At 38.6% G+C, this 24,384-nt stretch overlaps 1 protein-coding gene across 1 annotated transcript; it reads right to left on the bottom strand.

The window, feature by feature from the left end:
• Positions 1-12,536: 12,536 nt before the first annotated feature.
• On the bottom strand, positions 12,537-15,804 carry LOC107277604 (disease resistance protein RPM1). The gene has a single exon (XM_026020670.2). The coding sequence runs from the start codon at positions 15,744-15,746 to the stop codon at positions 12,945-12,947; it is 2,802 nt and encodes a 933-aa protein (XP_025876455.1). The 5' UTR covers positions 15,747-15,804; the 3' UTR covers positions 12,537-12,944.
• Between the last annotated feature and the right edge of the window lie 8,580 nt (positions 15,805-24,384).

Here is a 24,384-nt window from a genome sequence, read left to right as displayed (position 1 = left end):
TCTTTGTGACTTTAAAATTATTTCTTGAGCTCCGAAAATTTGCGGAAAAATCTGGAGAGTATTTTAGGGCACAAAGAATATTGCAAAATATTCCCGGCCAATGATTTTTAAAGGAAATTTTAATTTCCTCTATAATTTCACTTGATTAAATTGATTTAACTTTTAATATAATTTCTAGAAATGCATTATTAATTGATTTTTAATCCCGAACGAAAATCGGGGCGTTACAACTACGCAAAGTTTAGCTCGATGCATGTAGTTGGATTGACACATGAAATCTAGCACCTTCCAGAATGTTTTTTTTTTGCATGCATGCTTGATTACTTTATGTGTAAAACACTGGTAATACTCTACTCAGATAGTAAAAGGATGACGCAAATATTAGGAAATGATCTAATATCAAATAATTAGAAGGGGTGAGGTTTCAAACCCAGAACGTCTGGCCCACCAAAAACAAACTTAATACTGGAAGACCCCTGAGCGCTTTTCATAGATTGCATTGGAGTTCTATCCTCTCCATCCCACCAAAAACAAACTTAATACTATATGTGATATATCATGTGTCGATTCGTTATATTAGGATATGTCATAGGTTTGTTTCTTGTGGAGCTAAGGGAATACGTATTTGTGCAGTTGTGCATCAGCAAGGGAAAAATGGAAGTGGGCCACCACTTATTAAAGCCGGCCTGTGGCAGGCATAAACTGAAGTCACAACTCACAAGAATAGGATCGGTCCCCATATATGGGACATCACACTGGTATCATATCGCTCAATCAAAAAGTTTCACAATTTACTGCTGGGCTTCTCCATTGAGAAGTGAGCAATTGATCTTTTTTCCTTTTTTTCCAGATGCAGGACTCCTACAGAACGCAGAATACTTTATTTTTTTCAGATATATTGATATATGAGAGTTTGTTCTGAATATTTCCTTGTAAACATTACAAAATTTTCTACATATTGATTATTGTAGGAGACCATTTTTAACTTATGCATTTGATTATTAAAATGTATTATTTGCTCAATGCTTCAAAAATATGTTTCATTAATAAACTTTTTAGGCTACATTGCATAGATCACTCGTTTTTAAGTTTTCGGTTAATTAATTTTATTTATCAAGATATTTAATTTATCTCTATAATGGAGTAGATAATTCACGATAATAATCTAAATCAAATAGGGATTTCATTTATTATTATTATTATTATTATTATTATTATTATTATTATTATTATTATTATTATTATTATTATTATTATTATTATTATTATTATTATTATTATTATTATATTTGGTGATAAACCCTGAGTTCCACTCGAGACAGTCAAGGCAGTTGTTTGGCCCGATCTTTTGGTGAGTTTAGATAACTACGATTTGAGAGAAACGTTGACGACTCGACTACAACCGTACAAGACTTTGCATTGCGCCTTAGCGATCGATACACCTCTTCGTGGGTTGCTGATCTTGCCGGTGCAAATCAACCCGATTTCTGCAAACAAATAGAAGAAACAAGCAAGAACAAGATAAAAGCAATATGATATTGCAAATAGGAATTGAATACAAATGATAAGTAGGGGTTCCGAAGAATAAGCAGACAAACGATCTAGCCGACACGCGCGCTGCAAGCAAGTAATAATGGCTAAACTTTAATCTAACAAAACCCAAGAAACTCTGAAGGGGTACCTAGCTATTTAAGGAGGTGGGAGGACGACCTAGGGGTCCCTAGGGTCGTGCTCTACTTGGTTGGGGCGCACCCCACATGGGTCCTACATGGGCCGGGGTCGCAGACGAAGTTACAAGCCCGTAGGCCCTTGCATCCAAACAAGATGGAATTCGGAGATGAGGCTGGATCCATTGGAAAGAGGACTCCGAGAGCTTTCCATCAACTAATCATAGGCCGAAAACGGAGGTCGTATATAGATTCGGCGGCCGTTTGAAGTCAACAGTGTAGTAGGTGACCAAATCGTATTCCAGCACTTGGAGGACTTGACCTTGATGACTTCTTATTGATCAATGATGTGAACAATGGTTGTATCAATGGTATCTATGGTCAAATCATTCTCCCCTTCTTCACGGAAAACCATCCTCGGTTTTTCCATATGGTGCTTTTCGCGTAGTCTATTTAGAACAACCTGTTTCCTCCAATCAAAACAAGACAAACTCGAGATAATATGATTAGCAATAACATGTCTCTCTAGCTTGCATGTTTTATCTACATATACAGGAGTTCTAAATCCAAACAGATGTAAACTCTATGCACCAAATATATTCCTCTATTATTATATTCGCTAAAGATATGAAAAATAGCATTACTCGGACATAGCAAATCAGACTTGGCAACTAATTTCTCCTTCAAATTATCAAGCTCAAAAAGACCATCAAACTAAACATAGCCCAAAGTATTTAAAGAAGATGTCAATTCACGTTCCTCTACTTCATTAGCAATGTGAACAACATGCTAAAAATCAGCACACAAAGAATTAACACTAGAGATAGCATGTTCATTAACTAGTAGTGGTATTGATATAAGTGAAGCATTATCACACAACTCTTCTTTATCACAAGGAACTGCAAATAAATCAACTTGTGACAAAGGAATCTCAGCAATTGGTTCCACTAATGGTTGCTCTGCTATAGCATGAAAAGTGGACAAATTCAATTCGTAATCAGCACACTCACCTTGATTAATCTCAACATCATTTAGTTTACCAGTGATACTCTCTTCAGGTGATGGAGGTGCATTGAATTTGAGTGCAAACAATGGGATTGGCGGCTCATTCATGTCTCTCTCCTATTTTCCGTGATTATGCACTTCCTGCAAATGGTTAGTAATAGGAGGCAAAAACATAGCATGCTGCTTTTTCATGTCCTCCTCTAGTTTACTTTCAGCATTGCAAGCAAGTTGTAACAAATGAGAAAGAGATGTGTATCTTTGACAATCAAGCATGCCCCGAATTTCTTTGTTAAGCCCACGTAAAAACCTCAATTCTGTAGTTTCTTCGCATTCATCTGAACCACAACGTAGTAAACAAGCATGCATATCATGATAGTATGAACTAACAGTTCTGGTATCTTATATTAAACATTGCAGATGTTGAACAGAATCTTAGCGTTCTTAATGATCACCTGGTTGATATGAGTACCAAATTCGGTGCTACTGATGTTAGCAGTGATCTGCACGTAATGAAACAATTTCAAATAGTGAGCTATAGCGGAATAGTATCTTTGTGGAAGATTGTGGATTGCTGATAACAGGTGCTATTACAGGCACTAAGTTTCAGTCAGAAGTTTAGAGTACATACTTAGCAAATCAAGAATAAGAATGAGATGTTTTCGATGATATACAAGTTGCGATGCAATTTCACGCATAAGGCTATGTGTTTAACAATGTAATAACTCTCTACCGTTCGCCTTTTACATAATTTTTTTATATTTGTCATCTTTGGTTTACAGATAAGTATTATAAAATATTAACAAGTTATCAATATTTTGTATGGCAAAAATTACAAAATAACATAAATGAATAAGATACAAAGAAGGCCCACCACGTCCTATCCATACATAAAAAAAATCATTTAGGCCCAACAAAACCAATAAAGGTACTCTCCGGTTCTATTTTAACTGTCGTTTTGGACAGCATTACAAATACCAATGAGTAATTAATTCGGACTCATATTTCCGGTTATACCCATATTAAATATATTGGGGACATCTCAAACCAATAATTTCATCTAGCTCACTTCGTTAAAACGAAGCAACAGATGCATGCATCTTTATTGTTTTTGCATGCATCCAGGGATACTTCTGGCCTCTGGGAAGCTATTAGGCTGGGAGCTAAAACGCCAATTTTTTCAATCCAAAAATTATTAGCCTCTATCGTCAGTTAATAGAGAAGTAGAGGGAGTATGCAATAGCGTGCGTTAATTGCTTAATTATGTTACGCTTGTAATCTCAAATAATTATTGCAAACTCAATTTCATCCTTTATCTATCATCCATGCTGTGTTTGAGTCTCCTACACATGATGATGAACTTTCACGCAAAATGATGTGGTAATAACGTGTTATTAATTGAGTTTTAATTATTATAAATTTAAAAAATAGATTAATATGATATTTTAGAGTAACTTTTATATAGAAAGTTTTTGTATGAAACACACCGTTTAGCAGTTTGAAAGGTGTGCCACGAGTATCCAAAATTTTATCCCATGCTTGTGGAAGAAACGAACAGGGCTGGCATAGCACTGACGTCACCTCTCCCACATGTACCGTGTCATTATACATGCATATCACATACACCCGAGAATGCTCTTTAAAACATATAAGAGATGGATCAGTCCAACAACAAATACCTAACATCGCTAAATTCGTTATCTGATTGCGTGTAATGTTGTAGTTACCCGGATTTTAATATTGTGGAACAGTGGAAGAAACCATATGCACCTGATTTCCCAAATATTTAATGGCAGCACCATATTTCTAGTGCTTCCCTATATTATGTCTTGTTTCGTTAGGTCATTTAATAAAGGAATCCAATGGACTTTGCTATCTTGAATATTACCTCCTTTGAAAATTATTTGTAGTTTTAAAGTTAAATACTTTTAACCATCAATCAATTCTATATGAATTTAATGTTCAAAGTTATACATGTTTGATATAGGATAAAGCTAAAACAATAAGTAATTTAAAACGGATGGAGTATAATATTTCTTTGGCATAGTTGGTACGGTGTAGGAAATTAAATTCAGATATTGCCCACAAATGTCATTTAGTTGGTCGGGAATATCCATATCCCGTTTTCACTCCCTAGGTGGTGTTCTTTTCTTCTGAAGATGAAGATTAAGTTTTTTACATAAAACGATGTGGTATTAACGTATGATTGATTGAGTTTTAATTATTATAAACTTGAAAAATAGATTAATATGATATTTCAGAGCAACTTTCATATAAAAAGTTTTCCCACAAAACGCACCGTTTAGCAGTTTGAAAAACGTGCCACGAAAATCTTAATCTTCATCCAACTCTTATTGGAGAAAAGAACGAGATCTTAATGTACATAGCATGGCCCTGAAGAAGCTGTACCAAAAGAAAAGTCTAATTTTTCAATGGAATCCAAATTTCGGCCAACTAGATATGAATAACTGTAAGCTTTATTGGTTTTGAAGGAAAAGAAAAACAGATGCAAAAATGCCATGCACATGTGTCATGTGCCCTTGAGCGCGCTCAAACAAGACCGAATTTCAACTCATATATCATTTGCTAACCACCCTTGCCGCGTGGCGCCCAGTAGACGTGAAGAGCCCAATATGACGACGTACGAACCTGGTTAGGCTGACGGTACGGTACAAAAACGTAGTATGATGCAAAATTCCACCTTCTCCGCGTGGTCCGGCCCATGCGATCCAGTTAGCCACTAGGCCCAATAAAACCAGATGCGTGCCAACACACTGCCACCCGCACGGTCACCGGCGGCGTCGCACGCCATCGGTGGTGCTCGTCGGCGTCGAGGCCACTGGTGTTCCTCGTCAATCGATGTGGCCCGGTTGAGCAAGAGAGCGATAATTACGCCTAGAGAGAAAAAGGAGAAACACGTACAATGGGTGCACGTCGTGTTATTTGGTCTGTCGAGGGAATTAGCTGACCGATTATGGTAATTGGGGTCTCAGTCGAACATCTGCCGGCGCCGAAGAAGACGGTGGCGTTCTGGTCAGCTCAGTGAGGGACAAAGGGAAATACCTGAGGTGAACGAAAGAGGACTTTGGGGAACATGCTGGAACGCCTTGCTTTCGCTTGCAACCCGACATAAGAGGGAGATCGGGTGGAGGAGTCACAGAACTAGAGAGCTAAAGGGATATAGCATCATCGGTTGCACATATTCCCTAATAAGATAAAATGGTTTATTAGAAAATAAAAAAAATATAACTAAAACTTTTATATATTTGTTCATAACGACTTCAAAACCCACGCTAAAAAGAAATTATGTTGAAAATATTTTAAAATCAACTTCAAAGTCAAATTCAATAATTTTGCTTTGACTTATTATACCATTCGACGGGGCTCCTAGAGATCGAGTTGGAGGATGGAGTGTGAGCGTTCTTCACATCTTCCTTGTCGACCAAGCAGGGTAGGCCAGCAGGGGGATGTTGCGTGTCAAGGTTGAGGCGAAAAGAAGGACGGTCTCGGCAGAAAAAAAAAATGGCAAGGAGCCCGCCGGCGGCGAAAGCCCAGAGGCCACGGGATCCTTGAAGGAGATCTCATTCTTGCCTAGCAGCCAATATTGACAAGTCCCTGGATGCAAAAGCAGCGTCTCCACATAAATATTCTCCGGGACACTGTAGGTGCTTTTTGAGAAACACAGGTACGAACTCAACAAACAAATTCGGGAGAACCACGCTTGTAAAGTCTGTGCTTTCAGCGCAGCCAATTTATCTCCTCACTACTGCCTTGAAGGTGACGAAGGAATCCCTGGAGCAACTTGACAAGCAGAGACGTCGCTTCCTTTGGGCTGGTACGGGTGATATCACCGGGGGAAAGTGTAAGGTCAACTGGGCAAAGACATGCTTGCCGACCAGCCAGGGGGGCCTGGGTGTCCTAAGCTTGGACAAGTTCACAAGAGCTCTAAGATTGCGATGGTTGTGGAACGAATAGAGAGATCTAAGTAAGCCTTGGGTAGGATTGGAAACGCCTTGCGATGGTGTGGATAGGGACCTCTTCGCTGCCTCAACAAAGATAACGGTGGGCGATGGGAATACGACGCGCTTCTGGGACTCCGCATGGATTGACGGTCAAAGACCAAAAGACCTAATGCCGTTGGTCTATGAGATCTCCAAAAATAGGAAGAAATCCCTGCGCCAAGGGAAAGAAGACGACTCCTGGGTGCATGACCTGACCCTTGATGCGGGTTCATCTATCACAATCAACCTTCTCGATCAGCTAGTCCGCCTGTGGGAGGCGGTACGGAATGTGCACTTAGATAGCGAAGAGCCGGATCAGATTGCTTGGAAATTCACAAGCAGCGGCCACTATACAGCTTCCTCGGCTTATCATGCCCAATGTTTAGGGGCGCCTAACACAAACTTCAACTCCCTAATCTGGAAAGTTTGGGCACCGGGGAAATATAAATTTCATGCCTGACTCATCATTCAAAATAGAGTCTGGACGTCGGACCGACTCACGACAAGGGGTTGGCAGAACAACGGACATTGCCCCTTATGTCGTTGTGACGCCGAGACGGCCTTGCACCTCGTCACCATGTGTAGATACACGAAGAGAATCTGGCACCTCATTGCTACATGGGCGGGATATCAGCAATTGGAACCAGCCCAGTGGGAGGAAGCCCGATCAGTCCATCAGTGGTGGGAGAGCCTAGCTAATACACCCGGCATTCCAAAGAAGGGCCTTCGGTCCCTTATCCTGCTAGTCGTTTGGGAAATATGGAAGGAGCGAAATCGGCGAATTTTTGATCACAAAGAGATGGCAATAGGTGTTCTCCTAGCAAAAATCAAAGAGGAGGCCAGCTTGTGGGCTTTAGCTGGGGCTAAAAGGTTGCGCGAGCTCATCCCGCACTCTGTATAGTGTATAGTCTAAAGATCTTTTTGTTTTACCTCTAGGGGTTGTATTTTCTTCTTCTATATCTATCTATTATCTTTTATTATATACTAAAAGTCCATGAAACTTCCTACAAACGCTCTTAAGCCGTCAAGTGGCAGTCCTATAAACGCTCCTAAAACGGCACGTGTCACTTTAATAAATAATAAATGGCCCCACTATTTTTAATTATTACTATATTAGAATTGTTTTTTCACCTCCCTCTCCTATCTCCATGGGCCCACATCCAATCATCCCTACGTACTATCGTGCAACGTACGTAAGGAAACTGCCTACACACTGTTTGCTAAAGGAAAACAACAAAAAAAAAAACTATTCATCAGAAAAAATAAAAAAATATATGTATGCACGTTTGCACCCATGATTGGAAAGGAAGATATCAATCCTTACCCTTTATTTTCTTCGGTTGTTCTCTATTTAAAATATAACATCCATATTACCTATATTTTAATTAAAAAGTTGTCATGTGGAACTATAGTCTAAATAATTAATAACCGACAACTATCCTTTATGTTTTAATAACAGACAACGAAATAAGCTCCTAAGTAGGCAAGCAACACTCCAATACGAAGAAAAAAAACATCGATTTCTACTTAAATATGGTCGACCAATTATTTTTTACTATTACATTTATCTTAGCAATATTTATATATGTACATACATATTGTTTTTAGATACCTTGATGATTATAATTATAGACCATTAAACTTTCTACAAACGCTCTTAACCCACCCTATAAATATTTTCGAGTCATCACGTGGCACTCTAAAACAGAGAAATTCGACCGTTGACTTTCATTTAAATCAATGAACCCATTATTTTAAATCGTTAGATCTATCTTCTGAAAAATCTCCCTCTGTGTGACATTCTCACGCATGTACCTAACCGTTCCATTCTTTTTTTTATTCCCATGATTACTAAAATTATTATTTTTTCTTTATGTGCCTAGAAATATCTATAGATAGACATCAACCTACTATATCTAGCAAGCCCTTCCTCTGTACTCTCTCTCTTTATAGTACACTAAATATCATAGAAATATTTCTAAATAACTACCTGACACTCTTAAATTAGAGAAAATCCAAAAAAATATTCGACCATCAATTTTTACTTAAATTAGTTTTAGGTCGTTAGATCTATCCTTTTTTTTTTAAAAAAAAGTCATTCGAACCTCACTTCACACCCCTATGTGATGTCATGACAAAGAATGATCAAATGTACCAAGGTCGCACCAACATACATGACAAATTATTTCGTTAATTATAGAAAAAAGGTTTAATGTGATAGCGTTATATCTACAGTGTAAAAATGTTCTAGGAACACATATGTACATTGTTCATTATTTTTGTAAATTTAATAGAGGGGGGATAATATAGTTGCACAAACACATGATTTTATATAAAAGTCCATTAAACTTCCTACAAATGCTTCTAAACCATCACGTGGCATCCTATATACGCTCCTAAGTCATCACATGACGCTCTAATAAATTAAAAATTCATATAAATTATGATAAAAGGAAAAACATCCCATCCTTGATTTTTTACTTGAATTGGATTTATCTCATCGAAAAAGAACAACCAGGACATCCACCGTTAGATTAGATTGAACTAATTAACCAGAGCCTCAAAACTAAAAGAAAAAGAAAACAATTCTACAATGCGCCTCTGGCGGTCCTAGGAGATCGCCATCACTGTGTCAAATTACTCTGATGAGCTACAACTTTATATTGTATACAATACAACTTTAACTTTATGAAGATGGATCGGTCCCATTCATATTGTACTGTGCTAAATTGTTCATTGCCTAGAACAAACCAACAATTGATATATACTGGAGCATACTCGTAAAACATGCCATAGACATATAATACCATATATAAGTAACAACTTGGGGTGAATTTGTTTTCCGGCGAGTTCAAGTAAACAGATTTTACGTGTGCACCGCCGGGACATATGGCGGTGCGATGCATATAAATGGAGGTTTAATTAGGAGGAAAAATATGTAGTATAAACCACATATGTTGCAAACCTAAAAACTATCACATGATATAAAAATAAAAGTTTGAGATTTATCCATGTCATCATGAGTAAAACTTTTATTTCCAATATACCTCTATAAATGCTTGTAGCCCATCTTATAGTAATGGACATAATAAACTAGCATGACTGTTTAAATTCCTAATTCTTTCAAACAAAGAAGATAAGATAAAATAGGGTAGGTATTGCAGGTTTCGCATTGAAGATTATGCACAACCTGCGTGAACACACCGTGTAAACCAACTAATACACACACAAATACACACATATTGTGAGCTAGAAAAAGACATTTATACTCTTAAGAACGTCATAATTTTTGTTATGGCTAAAATATAATGAATTTAAGGGTAACACTTTACACATAAGTGTAATACTAAAAGTCTAATGCATGCTAACTATAAAAAAACAGAGTATATAAATTCCTAATGTTTAATTATAAATTTAGAGTACAAATATTTAAATCATGATGACGCGCATGAAAAGTGCACACTGCAATAATAATCACACCTGCGAAGTTCTTTTTAGCTATGAAATTATATTCATAGGCTATATGTGAAGTCTCACGCACTCTACACGAAACAATGAGTTGTTTCCCTTTTTTATTTGGAATATATATAGTGTCACATGCACCAAGGCACCCATTTGAAATGCAGCATATAGAAAAAAATTAGCAGGTGCATCTTAGCAACGGGGATACAATAATACTCCCTCCATCCTAAAATAAGTGCAGTTTTGCTCTGTTCATGTCCAATGTTTGGTCGTTCGTCTTATTTGAATTTTTTATGATTAGTTGTTACTAGATGATAAAACATGAATAGTATTTTATGTATGATTATTTTTTTAGTTTTTTTTATAAATTTTTCAAATAAGATAGACGGTCAAACGTTGGACACGGATCCCCACAGTTGCACTTATTTTGGGACGGAGGTAGTAAGTTGTAAAATATCTAGCCAATTTTACTACATACCAAAAAGAACTATCAAGTTCTATCGATTGTTGGCAAAGAATAATATGGGCACAAGTACCATTATTTTCACATAGGGATTTCTAACTTTTTAACTGTATGAATAATTATTTTCATCACAACTACACAAATGATTTTTACGAGAATCCTTTTCAAATGTGGCTCAAATGTACTTTTACACAAACTATTTTGCTTAAACCGCAATGTAGTATTGATGCTTTTACACATAAAACTAAAATATTTTAGTGGAGCGCTCATTTTACATCATAATGATATTTTATTCTTTCCAAATTTTTATATTTCTCTTCGTACAAGTCATATTAAAAACACCAAGTGGCGAAGGTAATGATAAATCAATTCAGTAAATTCTATCCTTTAAAGTAGCTCCATGGCTTTCTCCACAACCTGCATGTATAAGCCCCTAAGGTGGCAATACAAAATCAATACCCTTTATTATAATAACATGATTAAAAGTTATATTTTTTTCCTAATAAATTATTATTTTAAGATTCATATTGATTAGGTCTTTTCTTTAAAATACTGTAGGGTCTCACATATTAAAAAGAAGCACTATAATATATATATATATATATATATATATATAATCAATTAAAAAGAAAGCAAGTAGGATGATAAAAAAAGTAAACTTACGCGCAATAAAAGTTTCTCGAGACTTCTTAAGGAAAAAGTAAACAATAAAAATTCAATTAAAAAATTAAAAATACCTTACTTTAATTTCGACTTATTTTGTTAGAACTATTTCCGAAACAAAATAACATAATGCCCGAGCGAATGCGCGGGCTTCCTTCCTAGTTCAATGAAAAAACACTGCTGTGCTGTTTTCCGTTAAAAAAAAGAGAAACAAATTAAGAACACTAGCTCATTCATTGCACGCATCTCTAATTAAGTAATTAACCTGTGATCGTTGTGCAGGAAATGGGCTGATGATAAGGTCGATCTGCTCTATACACCAAGACAGGACGGAGGCAAATTGCTGTGGCCCCTTATGTATGAGCGCCGAACCTCCTGATCTACATCTTCATTGCAGCCCAGTTTGACGCCTTCATTTTCCTGTACAAGATCAAGGAGGCCATGAGGTGATGCGCTTAGGTGATCTAGCCAATACTGCCGTCATCGTGGCATTTGTAAGCATGCTTGGGGAGGTTCGATCGAGAGGGAGCAGGATCAGTGCTTGGTTCTCTGAGATCTGGTTTAGATAAGATGAATGAGTGGACCAAGGGTCTTGTCGAGTCAATCCGACAAGAGATGCCATTCATCCAGATACTGATCCTGGAGGTGGTAGTAGCGAGCGTGTCAAGGCCATCAAGGAGGAGAAGCAAGCTGCTCCTCGCAGTATGGTAGCCGTAGCCATTCCATTTCCAACCGTGAATGACCAAGTGCCCGACAGCGCCAGAGAGAAGCCCTGATTTGGAGTACTGGCTTGGATTGGTGACAGTTGTTTGTCTATCTATCGACATTGCAATAGCCTGTCCTTACTGTTTTCCTGTCAATTTTCCTTCCTTCCCTTATTGTTCCTTCGTGGCAATCGTTGAGATCATCTCCGGTGGCACACCATGATGTGCAGTTTTGAGTGTCATGTGATCCTCCTTGAATCCCACATGTCTCCATATCCCTCTGGCCTGGAGCATGACCCTCATCATTAGGGCCCAATCGTCGTAGTTGGTCTTCGTGAGCATCGGGATCGGGTACGACGCCGATAGTTCAGCCTCCTTGATGACGCGCTAGACAACCATCACGGACGGTTGTGCCGAAGGGGCCGACGAGGGCAAGAGCACACGGCAAGGGACAAGAGCCGACAGCACTCTGATATACCAATTGTCAGCTTGCCGGTCTCGACTCATAAACACAATGCAAGATGTTTTGACGAACACGTTGAAGACAACCCACAGAACGTGCACATTGAGAGGATTTTTTTTGGTGCCGGTTACTTCACGGCTTTTCTGTTTCTTTCATCTTGATTAAATACGAAAGATAGATTACATGGACGCGGTGGATAATCCACCTCAACCGTGATTGCCATGACTCCACGAATGCCGTGCCATCCCACAGCGAGCCATGACGTCCACGACACAACAAATACACTACGACTCTGGTGCTGCGCCATCCCACAGCGAGCCGCGGCACACATGACGCGAGAAACTAGCTACACTCAAAAAAAAAAAAACACGAGGCTCACACTAGGCCACCGAAAGACAAAACAGAAATCACTCTGATAGCTTGAATTACCTGACAATGCGGTACTGTATTAATTAAAATGATTGTTTGCATTAGAACGACCCGACGGTGATGCATCCATCAATCATGCATATCATTGCATCAGAGAGCTCCATCTGTCTCCCCCCGTACACTGTACCACCACTGCATATGGTGAATTCTATGGCATTGGCGCAAAGCTGCAAGGAAGTCTTGGGTGATCTCCCAAAAGCCCAGGTTTTTGAGGGTGGAAAGTAACTCGATGCCAGATGGAACCTCTGTCAAGCCACTGAGGTTAACAAGAGTTAGATCTTGCAGGCTTGTCATGGCACCATCGTGTATTTCCAGGCGCTTCAGATCAGGCATGTCCCTTAAAACGAGTTCCTTGAGGTTGGGAAACCACCCTTGGTGGAAGACAAACTGCTCCCCAACATATGCTCTTGTCAACATTAGGTCCGTCAGACTTGACCACCTAGAGAGGGATGGCAGTGGGTCCTCTATCAGCTGAGACCACGATAGATGCACTGAATACAACGAGTGGTTATTTTGATCTCCTGCTGCAGGTGAACCCAACAACATGCCTGCTTCTGCCAGTATCCCACGCAAGTTAAGCTTTCGAAGGTTTGGAGGCAGCGGGTTTAGACCATCCAATTTGAGGACTTCCTCCTTGCCACTTGCATTGACACTTAAGAAGGATAAAAACTCCATCTGCTGCAGGGACTCGCAGAGGCTTTCACAGTAGCTTTCCTTGACACCCCATATCCGGATGCTTCTCATCTGTCTCAGCTCCCCTAAGCGCCTCAAGGACACTTCGTCTTGAACTTCTAGTCCTTGAAGCGTCTGTAACTCATTCAGCTTCTCTAGGCCTTTATGGATGCGCACACCAGTGCGAGGCCGGAATTCTCTCCCATATAATTCATTCATTTTCTCAACAAACAAATGCCTAAGCTTCTTTAGCTTAACAATCCCATTTGGCACTTCTTGTATTTCCGTTTCGTTGAGATCTAGCGTCAGCAAGTTAGAGAGCTTCTCTATAGAATTTGGGAGGTGCTTCACCTTTGAACCCCGTAGGCCAAGATGTCGAAGGTTAAATAGATCACCAATAGCATCAGGAACTTTTTCAATGGGTAGTCCAGTTAACTCAAGTACTGACATATACCTACATTTGTCTGCTACCAAATGTAGCAGACATGGTGATGGTGGTGTCGCTTCGTCCAATGTGATCAAACACCGGAGGCTATGACATTCATTCAAAATGGCTTGATTAATATGCTTGTCTAATTTATGTATTACCACGCGGCGTTCGTCCTTCCCCTCAAGAAATTTACCATGTTTATTCTCACAATTGTATGAACAACCGAAGTGCTCTTTGCGGCACAAATCAATTGCCAACTCACGTACAATATCATGCATTCTGAATGATTTTATCCTGCCAAATCCATTCATTTCAATAAGCTGCAACATATTCCTGTGAACCAATTCCTTGAGATACTCTTCTGCCACTTCCTCCATTGTGTTTCCACCTCTCTCCTCTATGAACCCTTCTGCTACCCACCACCGTATAAGCTTCTTTCTTGTTATAAGATAGTCCTCCGGAAACATACTACAATACAAGAAGCAACTTTTCAAATGTGTTGGAAGGTAGATGTAGCTCAAGTAAAGGATATTCCGAACATGTTCCAGGCTTGGGTTGTTGATTAGTTCCCAATCAAGCTGGTTTTGTATGCGTCTAAATTCCTCTTCGGTCTTGTCACGCACAAAGAGGAGCCTACCGACAGAGACAATTGCAAGAGGTAAGCCTTCACATTTACTAACTATTTGTTGTGCTAGTACTGTCAGTTTTGTGGGACACTCATGGTTTTTATCTCTTGGAAAAGCCGTCTTACAAAAGAGTTCCCATGACTTTTTTTCTGATAGAGGCTCTAGTGTTATCCTCTTGTCCGGGAAAGCGAGGTGGGCTACACCATCAATGCGTGTTGTCACGAGAACTCTGCTCCCCTTGAGATTTGAAACAAATATGCTAAACAAGTCGTTGACAGTTTCTGGTACCCAAACATCATCCAATACGATCAAATACTTCTGATCCATCAGGAATTTCTTCAGTTCATTTTGGAGAGTTGCAGTATCCATGTCACCAATGTTACCCTGAATTTTCTTTTTTAAATCTAATTCAGTGACCAAACATTTTAGAACATCCTTGATGGAATAAGTTTGAGAGATGGAGACCCAAGCATGGCATTCAAACTTTTCTCTCTCATTCCTGTACACATTGGCTGCCAAAGCCGTTTTACCAAGACCCCCCATCCCATGCAGCGCTATCACCTCACGTTGCAACTCATCACTTGTTAGCCACTCATGTAGTTTTCTTATGTTTTCATCGACCCCCACAAGATCTTCATCGAGGGAGCGTGAAATATTAGCTAGATGTCGAGACGTCTCAATAATATAGCTTGAGCTTTTGCTGCCAGTAGCCCTTCCACCAGCCATCCACACCCATCGTTCTTTGGCTTGGAACAAGTGCACTAAATTGGCCTCAGCGTCCTTGATCGATGAAGCTATCCTGTTTAAAGAGAACAGAACATTTGGTCTCTTGAATCCTTTCTTCAGATAGGTACCCCATCCAGTGTCTTGTTTGTGGCCAACAAGATGCAAGTAATCATCCACGATGTCCTCAATCCGATGGACTAACATTCTGACCTCCTCCACCCAGATTTCATATGTCTGATTGTTGCGATTGCGGACATCCATTCGGGAAAGAAACTCATGCATCAGCCTAAGCTCTCTCTTGATGCGTCCCATGCTACCTTGAAGCTCTGTCAGTTGTGTGACAAATTTTTTGAAATATGAAGTGGCCTGATTGATTGCCTCATTCCCCAGGGCAACACCAATCTTCTTGACAGCTAAAAGAATCACAGCCTCAGCCATTGGTTGCTCGTTGAATCTGATAGCAGAGCAGGGCGGCCTGAGTTTCTATTTTCTTTTATAACATAACCTAAAAATTAAAGAAGAAGAAGAAGAAAAGGTCGTACGTTAGGATAAGCACCATACTGTCAGGCAAAAGATAACCATTTATCATAGCTATGACCATAATTTGTGAGAACATATGCGAAGTATCAATAAGCACTTACCGTTGAACGAACTTGATCTGGACCTAAAGAACCACTGGAGTCCAAATAGCATACAGATCTAAAGGACCATCCTGCTGCCTTTGTCTCTTCGAAGCACAATCAAGACCCTGTGGTAAACCAAAAAGAACAAAGGGGAAGAAAAAAAAATCTCTATCATTAGAAGATAGCAAGTGCTGGAGAGTAGGAATAGCACCGGCCATATATATATATATATTGAGATTCTTAAGAAAAAAACGGAGATTCCAAAAAAAAAAAAAAGGAGCGAAGCATTATGCACACGTACCTACATTATAGCCGAGCTAGCTACTGCATCATCCGTCCAGTCAAGAGTCAACTCACCCAGCTTATTGCCTTTCGGCCTCCAAGCTTTTAGCTGTGTTTAGTTCAGCGCAAACAGGGGCGGATCTTCAGTATAAGCGTCGGTGTCAGGTGACACTGATGACTTTCGGTAAAATATATAGCAAAACTGCTTATCCATATACAATAACACCATGTTCGAAGCATAATTAGCATTCTATGACACCGATAGACACGTTATGACACCAACGAACTGATTTTCTAAATCCGCCACTGCGCAAAGTTTAAATTTTGGTTGAAATTGGAGATGATGTGACTGAAAAGTTGTGTGTGTATGACATGTTGATGTGATGGAAAAGGACTGAAGTTTGGATCCAAACTTTAGATCTAAACACAGCCTTTGGTTAGAAAGAAAACTGGGTAACATCAGCGAACTAGTAGTAAGTATTTCTAGCTTCACCTCACATCTATGCCTCACTTTTGGTTAGAAAGAAAACACATATAGCTCACTACTTCTTCAAAAAAGTACACATACCTTTTGTTTGTCGATCGCAACGGGATCAGGAGTTCAGGACACCAAAAACCCTTTCTTCTTGCAACTCATACCCTTCAACCCTCATCTGCACAGTTTGCAACTTGCATTGGAGCTGCACCGTGTTCTAGGCTACTGGCCACGAATAGTTTGCAACTTGGTTGTCTTTTAGGAAAGGGCACATCTAGGCAGGCAACGTACGAACGGCATTTATTTAAGCTACCGAGAAGGAGCCAGCTGCAACGAGGTGTTGACGAAGAGTTTCAAAGGGGCCGGCGTGCGCGTAGCAGTCCAAGCAACAAATTTGAAATTTGTACTACTCCCTCCATCCTTAAAAAAAAAAAAAAGTGATGTGACTCCTGTAAGTACAATGAATTTAGAGCGAGAGTTGTCCATATTTATTGTAATAGAAATGATCCCATCCTCTCTTAGGTTGTCTTTTCTTTTCTTTTTTTTTTACGGAAGGATCACACCCTAAGGTTCACGCCAAAATTAGTTTGATTGAAATTGTAACAATGTAACAGAAAAATTGGAAGTTAGTGCGTATGGAAGTTTTGATTTGATGGAAAAGTTGAAAGTTTGAAGAAAAAGTTAGGAACTAAACATGCCTTAGGGTGTGTTTAGTTCACACTAAAATTGGAAGTTTGATTGAAATTGTATTGATGTGACGGAAAAGTTGGAAGTTTGTGTGTATAGAAAAGTTTTGATTTGATGGAAAAGTTGAAAGTTTGAAGAAAAAGTTGGGAACTAAACTAGGCCTAGTTCCATGTTAAAATTGGAAGTTTGGAGAAATAGAAACGATGTGATGGAAAAGTTGAAAGTTTGTGTGTAGAAAAGTTCGATGTGATGAAAAAGTTGGAAGTTTGAAAAAAAAAAGGTTAGAATCTAAACAGGCCTAGGTATAGTTCGACACAAATTCATCGAGGTCAGTAATTAATGCGATAGGAGTAATTTATCCGGTGGGTTTTATCGGCAGGAAATTTGAGGACTTTTAAAAAGAACATATACTAGTATATACTGTCAATATATAAGAAAAGGTATTTTAGAATTTGCACACAATTTGAAAAGGCATTTTAGTAATTTCACGCTCCATCCTCCAACCTTCATGTCAGTGTTGTAGATAAGACATACTCCCTCCGTCCCAAAATATATCAATTTTTAGCTCTCAGGATTTGTCCTAAAATATAACAATTTCTCCACCAACATTCTCTTCCCAACCCTCTACCATTCATTTTTCCCACCTACCTCCACTACTCATCCAATCACAACCCTCCACCACTCACTTCTACCTACTTTTTTAATAACCGTGTCCAACTCTAAAACTTATATTTTAGGACGGAGGGAGTACATAGTATTTTTGTGTAAGGCTTGGCGAGACCCACCATATATCAAGTTTTAAGCCTCATATATGAAATGTGTTCCAGATAAAGAAAAAGAAGCAAAATCTTATTTGGGCACAACAAAGATAACTCGGATTGTATCCATACTTGGTTCCCTGCTCTATTTGGACAACGAAACACCCAAAAGTATAAATACAAGACCTCTTGGAGGAAAGGAGACAGATCAACACGGAATACAAGCCAATATAGATCTACACAAACCCAATGTACGAGCCATGTACACCGATATGAGGGATCTAGAGACATCTCTAATCTTGACGAGTTTATATTCGAGGAAGCAGACTACGCTAGCCGTCGACCACATGCGAGAGCTCCATGTCGCTATGCAGATGTAGACAAGATTAGATCATCCTAAATATTGTACTCGTGTGATACTGATTTATATATAAAGACAACACCGGCTTCGGCCAATAGGAGAAGGGCTATTACCTGTCAGTTATGAGACTTATTTATCCGGTATAAAAATCCCTGTCTACCGTCTCTTTTACCTTAATCTCACATACACCCTATACCAACGATCTCCATATTTTACAAATACCGTAGGTGGGTACAACACACTCCCATCGAGCTATCTGTGATTTTATTATTTTTTTTGTCATTTTGAAAATTTATTTTATAAATAGACCCTTGGCAAAATATAATCTAGGAATGGACCCTTCTCGCAACACCAATGTCCTAGTTAAGTTAAGGTATTCACACAACTTTATTTCTGTTGCTCTTTTACTTGTTGATTGTAATACTGTCAATGTTGTTTATCGAGTACCACGTTACAATTTGCAACTATTTACTTTATTATTTATCATATTAGCCATGTTTATTTACGTCACTTTATAAAGGATACATGCTCAATACAAGTAAAATTAATTCTAGGCTTAAGGACCTGTAACGCCGAGTTCGTTAGAGCCGGCGCCCTGGACCCAGCCCTCGGTTTTGTGCGGCCCGTGTCCACTCCACACCCGTCCGTGCATATGGAGGCTTGACATGCTTGTACTCTTGTAGTGGCTGTTGATGCTCGCCGTGGTGACTGGTGAAGACCGATCTCACGGGAGCCTTCGTCGACGCGCACGTGACGGCTTGATTTGGAGACGCAGGTCAGGGATACAAGTGTCCATTGTCCGCGGATGAGATTTTTACGTTTAATCAATTTCAAGAGATTTAAGCCCTGTTTAGATCTCACCTTAAAATTTTTCATCATGTCACATCGAACGTTTGAATATCTGTATTAAGTACTCCCTCCATCTACTTTTGATAGATATATTTCTAAATCTGAAAAATTTATCTTTGATAGGCATATTTCAATCCAACAACTTATCATCTTAATGACTTTCTCGAATTTAATGCGTGACTCTCCATTCTTCCACACAAGATTAGCTACATGGGCATTAAAAAATGTAAATATTAATGAATCGCTTGTTTACGAGGAATGACTACTATCATATTTAATAGATGATAAGTAAAATTATTTATCCTTGATTTGTATGTCAAGATAAAATATGACTATAAAAAATAGATGGAGTGAGTATTAAATATAAGCTAAAAAATAACTAATTGCACATATTACGACTAATTAATTTGCGAAATGAATCTTTTAAGTCTAATTGCTCCATGATTTAACAATGTGATGCTAATTAATCTCGCGGTTTACTGACGAATTCTGTAATTATTCTTTTATTAATGCTCACACACCCTATACGACACCCTATATAATACCTGATGTGACACGCCAAAAATTTGCACCGTGGATCTAAACACCAAATTATTGTTAAAGACCCTTGGCATAATCTAGTCAAGAAAAGCATCTTCGTGTCCGTGTCAGAGCTTACCACTTGACAGTAGTATTATTAATTATTGTCCGTATAAAATACACTGTTGCTCAGTGCTGACACCTTGATACCATGGAGTACTACATTGTCAGAATTTTTAATGTACGTACCGCTCGTATGATTGCACAACAAATGGTGTTTGATCTAGGTACTAAATAACAGTACATGTCATATCAAATGTTTGACACTAATTAGAAATATTAAACATAGACTAATAATAAAATTAATTGCATAAATGAGAGCTAATTCGCGAGACAAATTTTTAAGCCTAATTAATATGTAATTAGCACATATTTACTGTAGCTTCACATAGACTAGTCATGGATTAATTAGGCTCAATAAATTCATCTCGCGAATTAGTTTAGGGTTTTGGAATGGGTTTTGTCATTAGTCTACGTTTAATACTTCTAATTAGTATCCAAACATTCGATTTGATATGGACTAAGGCTGCGTTCGTTCTAGCTGCTTCCCAACCACTTTCCCTCGTTTTCCGCGCACACACTTTTCAAACTACTAAACGGTGTATTTTTTGAAAACATTTTATATACGAAAGTTGTTTAAAAAATCATATTGATCCATTTTTGAAAAAAAATAGCAAATACTTAATAAATCATGCGCTTATGGACCATTTTATTTTCCGTGCCGGAGGGTAGCGTTCCCAACCCAGGAAAACGAATGCATCCTAATATTTATTCCCTGGATCCTGTTAAACAGGGTCTAACCTAGTCAGAGGAGTTAAAAGTTATACTCGAATCTGATATAAATTGATCTGATCGGAGTTGATGTGCCAGTTTGACCGCTTGAAGACCTCCGGTCTGACCAGTGTAGTTTCTTCTATCTGACCGCTCGACGCACCACCGTCGCTATCGCGGCCGTTGGTCTGACCGTCCTGAAGCTGCCGGTTTTACTACTGTTGTCCCACCAACTGGACTGCCACCTCGAGAAAACACAAATCAAAGATTTCAAAGTAGATTAAACTTCATTACTTTTATTCTGTTTACAAGGTGCAACAACAAAACTCCTCTCAAAAATCTCGACTAAACTCAAGATCCTAACTTTTATCTAAACTTAATTCTCACCCAATCAATACCAAGAGGCCTCACCCTCCATACCTATTTATATCTAAGGTAAGACAGCCTAAAGCCACAAACCCAATTTGTACAATAAGTCTTAAGATCTTAGAAAACCTTCCCCTACAAGAAACAAACTTTACAAAGTCCAACCGCACCAAATTTGGACTCTTTTCCAAATTCTACTCCGTATCCCATACGCACACAATTTCTCTATCATACGCCATATATATGAAATCTTCACCAACAACGTGTGTTGATCTTCGGAGTAAGTATCCCGTATGATATCCTGCTCGTCCGAACACCATCTTCTCCCAAATTGACTTCCGATCCATCACCGGCAACATTCTTCCGAGGCATCAAGACTCACCTACACATACATCAACCAAGAAACCATATCCGAGTACATGTTCTCTCCAACTTGGCTCAATGTTAGCACACAATAGTATTACATATGTATAGTATCCATATAGAAGCCATAAACATGAATTAATCACACATATTCAAAGAAACAACCGTCATAGAGCTGGTCGGTCAGACTATCGGGCCGACTGGTCTTACCACACACCTAGCACTGGTATGATCGGCCTAGCCTAGCCGCTGTGACCACAACCGTGAGACAAACATCATGTTCATCATCTAAAAATCAACCATCTCCAAAACCACTTTTCCAATAATTTACAAATATCAAAAACAATATCCCATATGCCAATTGTTCATCAAATAAAGATCAAACACATATCAATTTTATAATCTCCCCATCGAAGTGCTCAAAATTCAAAAAACAAATTTCTCTCACTTGAAAAGAAAAAAATTTCCCTAGCATTTGAAAATATGCACATTTTGTATATCTTTTCTCCTCCTGACAATGATTTCATCAAGCATTAGCATTTAGTACTTATTTACTTTCAAGAGCTTGGAATTATACATAAAGCAATTCAAGGTCATGTGTCGCAATAGAAGATAAAGTCATCAACTAGATAGCAAGCATACACTAGAGTACAATCATGAACCAAAGATATTACTAGTAAAATCAAATCAACAATCAAAATTCATGATTTCAAACAATTTATAACGCAACATATTCACAAGTACAGAGAATAAAAGAAAACCCCTAGACATATACCAATTGCATTATTATTCAGTCTCAAATTAACTCCAAGAGAACTTTCAGCTTTTATTTGAAATTTTTGTGCTCAGTTTGACATTGAACATAAAATCTCTCAATTATTTCAAGTGCATCCTTGTCGTCAAGACTGTTTCCAAGGATTATGTACTCATTATTTTCCTCACCGTGAATATGTCATTGTCGTCAAGATTGTTTCCAAGGATTCGGTATTCATTGTTACCTCTCTTAAAAGTAAATACAAGCAATATTTTCACTTGCGGCATTTGGAACAAACAAAGAGTAATTTAAGGAATAACAATCCAATCAAGCATATATATAAGCATTAGTCATTCAAAATAAACACTGGTTTAAACATTGCATATTTCTTTATTTCAAGTAAAAGAATTTAAATGTCATTAAACATCACCCTTAAAAGCAATATCTAAGCCTAGTGAAAAGAGTAGAATGCATACAAGACATACTAGCGACAAATACATCTTCAATAAATTGGTGCAAGATCACAAGAGGAGTGAATTAAATAGGAAAAAAAAATACAAAGGTACTAATTACCATGAGTTCAGTCTAATCATTCTGTTTAGGGTGCTATTTTAGCATACACAAGAATGGGCAACATGATAAACACTGTAAATTAATGGTCTGGTTTTAAAGGTGAGATTAACTTAATACTCCTGCGCAAAGCAACCAAACGCACTATATATGCACGTATAGCAGTGTATAGCCGGTTGGGCCACCTGACGCCTAGGGGCCCAGGGCGGTCGCACTGTCCGCCCTACCCCAGGGCCGGCCCTGACCCTGACTTGAAGCAAGAACTCGTCGAAAACTTAAAAGAAAAGGTGGCGATGCGCCGAAAGTTGTATTAATTGGATTGTCGTCCTGTTTTACAATGATCTTGGATTTATATTTATACCCAAAGTACAAAACTTGTCCATTATGGACACTGCTCAAACTTTCCTAAAGATAAAAACATCAAACAAGTCCACATGGCAGACTCTTACCATATGTGTAATTCAAACCGACTTTAATATCCTAATTAATAGATACTATTGCCTTAAATAAGTTGTATCTCTATACGGCAATGTCGGTTAGTTCAATCGAGGCCCAAACTAAGCCCAAGTCAAGCTGTATTGGCCACTTTCCATATCGGCCGAATTAGTTCCCGACTCTATTTCCAGCCGATACGCTGCCCAGCCAATGTGCAGTCTGTTTTTGGCAAGATTCAATCTCCTTCAAATCCGCTTCGATATCTATCTCCAAATCTGATTATATCTTGCCAAATTTCACTGTTAACATTTCCCTACTCAAATTATCACAATTTTCATAATTAACCTTAACACCTTTTTGCTTAAGACATCTATCTCCAAATCCGATTATATCTTGCAAAATTTCACTGTTAACATTTCCCTACTCAAATTATCACAATTTTCATAATTAACCTTAATACCTTTTTGCTTAAGACATCTAGAGTAAGAGAACACTTCTTCAGATTCTACAACGTTCTCCATGTACTCAACATGACCTAAGGCACGTTTCACTTGTTTAGTGAGCATGTTCAGAAATTCAAAACACCATGTTTTTATTTTAACCTTTTAGCACAAATCATATTTGTTACAGTGCGCAGCCTGGCCCACCAACCGTGGGCCACCTAGGTCACATTGGACCTGCTCCACCACAGGCCTAATCGGAGCCACAACTTTAGGTCCTAGCCCTACACAACCCAAAAGACTAGTCTGATGGGTGAGGACCGCCCCCACCTTTTAAGTCGTGCTCCCCCATCATCAATTACCGATGTGGGACTAAACCCAACAATCTCCCCCATCACACATCAGGCCCAATAATCTCCCCCGTCACATCAACCCATGTGACCCCGAAGACCTGTTACAAAACATCTAACTAGCATAAAACACAGTTTGATATTTTTTTCAACAACTTTTTGTTAACAACAATTCATCCAAAGTGTGTGTGCGCGTGGCAACTCCAAGAGCAAGAGAAGATTTCAATCTCAAATCGTGTGAAGAATTAGCATATCTTATTTTTGAAATCTTGGTCATTAAAACCTCACAATTATTGCAATCATCATCATTAGGGATAAGAGATCATAATCTAGCAATTTCAAAATTAAGAGATTCAATGGTAAACTCTTGTTTTTTATTCATCGTCACACATCTCTTATTCTTAGAGGTAAAA

This window comes from Oryza sativa, chromosome 10 (genome assembly GCF_034140825.1).
Source record: "Oryza sativa Japonica Group chromosome 10, ASM3414082v1".
NCBI classification, from domain to species: Eukaryota; Viridiplantae; Streptophyta; class Magnoliopsida; order Poales; family Poaceae; genus Oryza; species Oryza sativa.
This window is presented reverse-complemented; position numbering and strand designations above follow the sequence as displayed.

Bases quoted from the DNA above. Each gene is read 5' to 3' on its own strand.
- LOC107277604 (XM_026020670.2), bottom strand. From the start codon at position 15,746: ATGGCTGAGGCTGTGATTCTTTTAGCTGTCAAGAAGATTGGTGTTGCC.